Raw genomic sequence first — 8455 nt, 5'->3', positions numbered from 1 at the left:
CCCTTTCCCCCCACCAAGCAATGTGAGCAGAAAATCCAGACACTCAGCCCACCCTATCAGCTTACATTTTTTCTTGGCACTTAATAGGTATTCAACTAGAAACCGACAAAACTTGCTTAAGCAAGTATTACTGATTCACATTTCTAATGGAGCCCAGGGCCAGAGCAGTATCTTTAAAGAAAAGTGGCTTCTTATTCTTAAAATCTGAAATTTGTTTTCTATTGATCCAAATTATCTGAAAGAAAAAAATCATACTAAACTATTTGGTCTCTCAGGTTTATTATGCCTTGTACCACCTAACACATAAGTATCCCTTATGAATAAAAACTCATTCAGAGGAAAGAAAGTACAAAAATGTTTCCTACATTTACTCGATCATCTCCTAGGAAGGACACACACTTTACTTAACCTTTTGTTTTTAAAGCCATGTTATCGAAATTCTTAAAGAAAATAGTTAAATCATCTGTCCTTATATGGAAAGTCAAGGAGGAATAAATGTAGTTCTAGCAGGAGAACCCTACAAAATAAAATATACTTAAAAAATTACAACATATAGTCTTCATTTACGTCAAGGTTTTCATACTTTGGATCTGAAAAAAACTAAACAATCATATTATCACTACCATGAACAAAAATTAAAGCACTTTGTAGAAGAGTTCTTTTACAAAAGTCTTTGAAGAAACTTAAGATACCATTTTGTTTTTTTTAAGATCTTTAAAAAAAAACGATATTACCATTACAGAACACAAATGCAATTAAAACTAAATGTATTAGTGAATACATGAAAGAAAAATTTGGAGACTAGTAGCTAAAACGATCTTTAAAAGATGAAATTATACTGAAACATGATAGTTTATTATTTTGGAGGGGGGAATTACTGCTTTTCATTGACCAAAAAAAATTGCTTGTTTTGGACTACAGGCTCCAAAAATCTCTGTCCAGCTGTACATTCCAGGATGGAGACTTCCTTACCTACAAGCAATCCTGATGATTAAAGGGTTATTTCCACATACGTCTGCTTATTAACCCCTCCTCTCCAGTGCTGAAAAACTAGAAGACATATAAAGCAGACATTTTTAACAAACATTTGGAAGGGAAGATGGGTTTTGCTAGTTAATGGAAATTGTTAACCCTCAAAGTAAACAGTAAATTGTGCCCCTTAGCAAGGTGCAGGCTCCAAACCAAATACCAACAGGGCTTAGGAAATTCAAGGCACTTTTTTCTCCTTGCGTACACGTCTCATTAATACTGTGCCTGATGACTACAGAAAGTATAAATCTCCACTAGCTGAATGTGTGCTATTCCCAGATTTGGGGGTGGGGGGTGGGGGCGGAATCTTTCCTCTTAGCCCTTTACGGAGCCAACTTCTCCAGGTCACCCTTACTGTTGCTTTTCATTTACGTGAATAACCACGTTGGTCATGGCACAAGACGGAGATTTTGGCACCAGGTGAAGCTTTCTGTTTTTGAGAAAAAAATGGATACTTTTATATCTTGTAACTGGTAATGCCTTTCTCCACCACAATATGTTGATAATGTAACAGGCATATTTGTTCTTAATCTGTGGGAAACAATTCTAGCCGCTAGTAACTCTGGGCAAGTCAAGGAGAAAGGAGCTTTAGGACCACAAAGTGGAAAAAAAGATCAGCCGGCAGGTTTCATCTGTAAGGAATTCTGTTCATGTTGCCCCTCCCCCCCCTTTTTAAAATTCAAGACAAAGGGTGCTTATTTAAATGGGGTAAACTCAGAAAATTCCTAGAAAGCATGTAGAGTTGACACAGACTCAGCTGACAGCATCCTTTCAGGGTTAGGGCCTGCAAAATCTTGGCGAGAGGAACTTAGTAATTATTCCTCAATAAGATGGCATTTAACAGGCCTCTCTGAAACTCACTTGTTTCAAAGCTAAGGCAGATGGTGTAGTTTCTAGAAACCATGGGGCCCTTCCAATCTTAGGCTCTGGGCATAATAATGACAAAAGTCAAGATTTAGGGTTCAGTTCCAGCTGATTTTATTTCCTTCTCAAAAAAAGTTATTTACAGAAGGTATATATCAACAATCTGACAGGCAGTGAACTTGACATGATTAGCTGGCATGATTTTTTTCTTTTTTTTTTTCCCCCAAACATTGTTTTTTGTGGCCTTGAATTTTAAGACAAATATTCTACACGGCATATTGCACAGGATGGATGGCAAAAAAAAGTTTAAAAACAAAAACCCTTAACGGAACTGCCTTAAAAGGCAGACGTCCTAGTGCCTGTCATGTTATATTAAACATACATACACACAATCTTTTTGCTTATTATAATACAGACTTAAATGTACAAAGATGTTTTCCACTTTTTTCAATCTTAAACACAACAGCTATAAACCTGAACACATATGCTATCATCATGCCATAAGACTAAAACAATTATATTTAGCGACAAGTAGAAAGGATTAAATAGTCAAATACAAGAATGAAAAACGCAGTACATAGTGTCGCGAACTCAAATCGGCATTTAGATAGATCCAGTGGTTTAAACGGCACGTTTTTGTTTATAAAAAAAGTGCAAAAAAGATGTGGTTTACAAGTTAAAGCTACAGGATCCCTTTTTGCTGTAAATGCCCCAGTTTTAAAGCCTCTGGATAAAACAGTATTTTGCTTAAAAAATTTGTTTTTCTTAAAATCATACAGTGTTTGGCTAATTCTCCTCCCCCTTTTTATAGGACTGAGATCGAAGGATGGACACTGGTGGCAGGTTAAGGGATACTGTCACTTTAAGAAGCCTGCAGATTGAAGTGTAAACATGGAGAAATTAGGGGCTGATTTTTTTAAACTGTGAGATATTAACCAGCCGCCCTATTATAAAATCAGGAAATCCAAACAGCGATTTACACCGATTAACACCCCCTTTATATATTTTTTACAAAAATACACTGAGAAAATAATCAAACGTTTTCATCTCTCTTGTCTTTTTTTGTTTTTTTAAAAGTGTCAAAAGTCTACATTTAAATATAAAAAATTAAAAGTTAAAACTCTAGCCCTTCAGTGAAGGAGACGTAAAATGGCGTGGGTAACAACAACTACAAAAAAAAAAAAATGAAAGAAAAGAAGGAAGGAAGGAGTAAATAAGGAAGTAAAAAGAAAAAAAAAGCAAAAGAAAGAAGAAAGGGACAAAATAAGAAAAAAAAATGTTTGGCCAGTATAAATACGTCCACATATAAAATGGCATCTGATTACAAGGAAAAAAAAAAGAAAAAAAAAACGAGGATGGAGCATCGGTGAGGGAAAAAAACACGTCTTCTCATTTACACCTATAAGGAATAAACACATACACACTGAGAAAAAATTTGGTCCTGAATTGTTTTTTAAAGTCCAGCACAGATTTGAGTTGCGTTTGAATCCTTTAAAGAGTTAAGAATGAAAAAAAGCTGGTGATAATTTCTGTCGTAGGAATCAAACATAGCGCCATCTATCTGCTTTTTATATTATCCTACACTATTTTAAAAACTGCTCAACAGTCTTATACAGAAATCTTTAAAAGATAGACAGGATAACATGCTATATTAACCCCACCAGTGAAATAATCCAACACCATCACGATTCCGATTAAGAGAAGCAAAAAACCTTTTTTTTTTTTTCCCCCCGACACCACTCGCCCTCCACTGCCCCGGTACCACATCAAACAGTCTCCTCTCCTCCGCGCCTGCGGGCCTTGAAGTCTCACCTCACTGATTTCAGAGATGCGGGAGGCGGAGGCCCAGGAGACGCCGCCACCTTCTCCCCAACGTGCAAATCCATTTCAGTTTTATTATTCGCCCCTGTCCAGTTCGTGTATTTCTCCTCCCCGCCCCTCGCCCTGGCTGGTGTGGCTTTCCAACTAGGTTCTTGGGTCATTTCCGAGCGCCGGTCACTCAACATCTCCTCCTCTGGCTGCAGGGGCAAGGAAAAAAAAAAAGAAAAAGAAAAAAAAAAAAAAGTAGAGGAAAAAAAAAACCCCTCCAAAAACAAAACGGGAATTCGCCAGTGTGGAGTCTCTCAGTCCCGGCGCTCGGGTCCGTGCGACCCTCCAACATCTGCCGTCGGTCAAATTCGACTCCCCGGAGCCTTCTGTCTTCTTGGGGGGGGGGGGGGGGTTGGGGAAGAAGTATGGGGGCGGGGATGCTGAGAACAAAACGCCCCGGGGGCGCGCTGGATTTTTTTTTTTTCTCCTCCTCTCCGGATCAAAAAAAAAAACCAAATATAAAATACCAAGGGGGCGATGAGAGAGGAACGAGATTCCTTCAGTCTCTTAGAAAACTACCAACTCGGCTTCTGGCCGGGGGTGCAGACAAGTCCGGAAGCTCGTTGGAAGCGGTGCGGTGCGGGGCGGGGGGGGGGAATCTCTTCAAGCAAAGGGGAGGAAACTCGAAGTCGCTTTTTCGCCATCAACAACAACATCAAGAACAACAATAAAAGGTCGCCCCTGTCTACCTCCGCCTCCGCCGCGTCCCTCCGGCCGGGGAGGTGGGGGATGGGAGCGCGGGTCCCCAAACGCCGCCGCGCTGCTCTCCGACCACCGGGACGCGGCCCAAGCCGGCCCTGGTCACTTTTTTTTTTTCCTTTTTCTTTTTCCTTTTTTTTTTTTCTTTTTCCCTTTTCTCTTGCAACTCTTTCTCTGTCCGCTTTTTTTTTTTTCTTTTTTTCTCTTTCCTCTCTGCCCCCCTCCCCCGCCCCCCGGCCCTCTTCTCCCAGCCCGCGCGCCCTTCAGTAGGTGAAGACCAGGTTGGAGATGCTGGACTCCAGCCAGTCTCCCGAGATCATCTCGCTCACCTCGGGCGTGCAGTAGTCCGGGAACTCGAAGTGCGAGCCGGAGCCAGGCTCGAAGTTAAAATCCAGGTCCCGGTCCAGCGCCGACGACGAGCTGAAGCTGCCCAGGGACATGCTCTCAAAGTTTGAGCTGGGGTTCAGGTCGAGCAGATCGTCTTCGAACTCGTCGTCCGAGGACGACGAGCCCGAGGAGGAGGAGGACGAGGAGGAGGAGGAGTGATGGGACGAGGCCGACGAGGACGCGTGCGAGGGCGCGCTGGACGGGGCGGGCGAGGCGGCGCGCAGGCTGGCGTAGCTACGGTGGTCGGCGGGCGAGCGGCCGGCGGCCGGCGACGAAGCGGCGCTGCTGCGGCCGCTCAAGCTCGGCCCGTCGGGCGAGCAGCCGGCGCCCCCCTCTTCGTACAGGCCGAGGGGGTCGCTGGGGTCGGCGCCCGCGCCCACGCCGCCGACGGGCGAGGACGACGCGCCCAGGCCGCCGAACAGGTAGACGCGCTTCACCTTTTTCTCGGTCAGGTGCTTGCCCGGGGCCGCGAGGCCGGCGGAGGCCGAGGCCGCCGCCGAGGCCGAGGCGCCGGGAGTCCGCGTCTTGTACAGCGAGTGGTGGTCGGCGGCGGCGGCGGCGCCCAGGGGCAACAGGGCGGCGGCCCCAGCCTGCTCGGCCGCGAAAGAGGAGGAGGAGGCGGCCGCCGCTTTCCCGCCGCCGCCGCCCGCCAGGATGAGCTTGGCGTGGGGCTTGCCGACCCCGCCGCCCGCGCCGCCCGCCACTTTGGAGCCGCAGCTCTTTTTCTGCGCGGGTTTGGAGTTGGCGCCGCCGCCGCTCGCGCCGCCGCCTCCTCCCCCCGCGTTGCCGCTCCCGCCACCGCCGCCGCCCCCGTGGCCGCCCCCGCCGCTGCCACCGACCTTGTCGCCCTTCTCCCCCAGCTTGGAGGAGGAGGCGGCCGAGGAGCCGGAGTTGGCGTTGCCGGACTTCACCTTCTTCCTGGGCCGGTACTTGTAGTCGGGGTAGTCAGCCATGTGCTTGAGACGCAGCCGCTCCGCCTCCCGAATGAAAGGGATCTTGTCGCTGTCTTTGAGCAGTTTCCAGCGTTTGCCCAGCCGCTTGGAGATCTCGGCGTTGTGCATGTCGGGCGACTGCTCCATAATCTTGCGCCGCTCGATCTGCGACCACACCATGAAGGCGTTCATGGGCCTTTTGATGTGCCCGCTCGGCGTCTTGCACCAGCTCGGGTCGTCGGCCTTGCCGCCCGTGGAAGCGGTGGAGCCGGGAGTGGGGGAGGAGGCGATGCCCAGCTCGAGGCCGGCGCCCGAGTCCGAGCTCTCGCCGGCCAGCAGCGCTTCCGTGTTCTCGGCGTTGTTGGTTTGCTGCACCATGGCCCCGGCTCGGCGGGCGCCCACGCGCGCTCACACCCTTGCGGCGGCCGCGGCGCAATCGCCGGGCCCTCCCGGCTCCCGGGGCCAAGCGCACGCCGAGTTGGGGGACGCGCGCGGCGGCCGAGCGGTCGGCTCAACTCCCGGCCGGGGCGGAGGTGGGCGAAGAGAGAAAAGTCTCCAAAAGATGCGGGGCGGGAGTACTCCGCCTCTTGCAGAGGAGTTATAGTTCCCAGGCTGGAGAGTCTCCCTCCCTCCCTCTCTCGCTCTTCTCTCTCTCACCGCGCCGCAGTTTGCGCTGTCTCTCGGCTCCTGAGTCCTGGAGACCGTGCTAAAAGTGGAGAGGAGTTTCTTGAATGCTGGTTGCTGAAGCTTCGAATGCAAGTTTTTCGCCGCCTCCCAGGCAAGTCTGTTTTTTTTTTCCTTCCCCTGAAGCAGTTGATTCCAGTTCACGAGCGCTCTCAGGAGCTCAGGAAAGCGACATAGTCTCTATCACTTAGTCCCTCTCCTACAATGCAAAGCAGAAACGACTCTGGCTCCAGGACTCTCTGTGGGCGGAATCGGTACTGAGGAGTTTGTGCAATTATTTTGTTGCAAGGTAGGAAGCCAAAAAGCCTTCATGCAACAGACTGGCATGAATAAATGTATGTTTCCCCCTCCCTTCTGTAAGAAGGGAGCTGGTAATGGCAGAGTTCCTCCAATGCAGACTCTTAAAGAGCGTGCAAGAACTAGAGACCCGGGAGCGAAACAGGCCTCTTCCCCTCACACACTGTTTCCCTTGCTGCAGCTTAGAGCAGACCCCAATTCCGCCTCGCGTCTCTTTATCCTTTCCCAGTCTTGGCCGCGGCCAATCAGCCGCTGTAACCAACGCTTCCTTGAGCCAAGCCCCTCCCCTGGGCTTCCCATTGGCTTGGAACCCGATGCAATAATAATCTCCGCGTGCAATGAGAAGCTCCAAATCTGACCTCATTCCAATTTACAGAGCAAACTTTTTAAAAGGGCTAGAAGTACAGCTGAGATTTCTGCTGCCTCTTTTCCTTTTGCTGTGCGTGCCTGCGTGTGCGTGTGCGTGTGTGGTGTGTGGTGTGTGAAGAGGATGTTAATGCATGAAATTATTAAGAGGAGAGACGGAAATGTATTCTAACCATTATGTTAGATAACAAGGGGCTTAGAAGGGGGGGAAGGGTGAAATACTGTAAATGGAAGCTCTCTGCTTAAAAGCCAAGTGATTATTTTTATTAGTTCTTTTCAGTATTGGAATAAAGAACCAGCCTCTAGTGCAAAATCTGTTCCTCGGCTCCTTCATAAAGCCAAGGATGTAAAACGGGGAGGGAAAGCCATGACAATAAATCAATAGATATTGAAAATCATTAAGAAAGTGGTACCTAGACACCTGTCATCACAGTTATTTTAACAATTCCAGGTACAGCACAGATGTTGAAGTATTGTGTAAATCCCTTCAGAGCTATTTTGGTACTGTTTGTGGAAGGCAGAGAAGAGGAATTTTTGCAATAATTACTTGCTCTCTTAATAAACAAGGGTTAACTATGGTCATTTAATGATTTAAACTCCCCTATAAATCCTGGATAGGCCAAACAGAGGAGCTTTCCACTGGAACATATTAGGCAGTGTTCCATAGTTAACTCAATGGGAGAATTTCCGTAGAGTTTTGTGTAAGGTGATAATGGTGAGTAAAGGATGGGAATCAATTTTACTTTCTAAATATTTTTCCACATTTTCAAAATTAAAGATAGCTTCACTCTCCATCCTTCTCTCCCCCACACCCTCCTCCTCCTTTCCTATATATATGTATATATATATTCTCCTATATGTTTGTTACTTCAATCAAATGGAACTAAAAGGCCAAGGCAAAGAGAAACTGTAGAAGGCAGTGGTAACTGGTAGCAGAAGAGAATGGAAACTCTGGATTTATATTAGACCCAGCTGCTAGTCCTTCTTACTGGTCCTGTGACCCTGGGGATGTGACCAAGTCTCAGTTTTCCTCATCTGTGAGGTGGGAACACTAGGAACTACTTTATATAGGGTTGTTGTGAGGGTTCAATGAGCTTGATGTATAATAAGCCATCAATGAATGCAATTATCCTTCCCTTGATAATTCAGATTCCAGAGACACTCCTTAAAGTAGAAGCAGCATGTTGTTCAAGAGGCTAAAATCGAGGATGGCCACCAATGTAAAAAAATAATTACAGGTCATGGATGTGAACCGTCCAAGGACCACAGTGGCAACCTTGTCATCCCAGTGATTTGAAAAGAAAATTCATGAGCATCGTGAAGAATGC

At 47.0% G+C, this 8455-nt stretch overlaps 1 protein-coding gene across 1 annotated transcript; it reads right to left on the bottom strand.

Annotated features, from left to right (window-relative positions):
• Nucleotides 1-1983: 1983 nt before the first annotated feature.
• On the bottom strand, nucleotides 1984-7089 carry SOX4 (SRY-box 4). Its single transcript, XM_029243991.1, has one exon. The coding sequence runs from the start codon at nucleotides 6156-6158 to the stop codon at nucleotides 4725-4727; it is 1434 nt and encodes a 477-aa protein (XP_029099824.1). The 5' UTR covers nucleotides 6159-7089; the 3' UTR covers nucleotides 1984-4724.
• Between the last annotated feature and the right edge of the window lie 1366 nt (nucleotides 7090-8455).

Source organism: Monodon monoceros, unplaced genomic scaffold (genome assembly GCF_005190385.1).
Source record: "Monodon monoceros isolate NGI ecotype Baffin Bay Population unplaced genomic scaffold, NGI_Narwhal_1 Super_Scaffold_3, whole genome shotgun sequence".
In the NCBI taxonomy this organism is placed as follows: domain Eukaryota; kingdom Metazoa; phylum Chordata; class Mammalia; order Artiodactyla; family Monodontidae; genus Monodon; species Monodon monoceros.
Note: the sequence above shows the minus strand (reverse complement) of the source record. Positions and strands in the feature narration are given on the sequence as shown.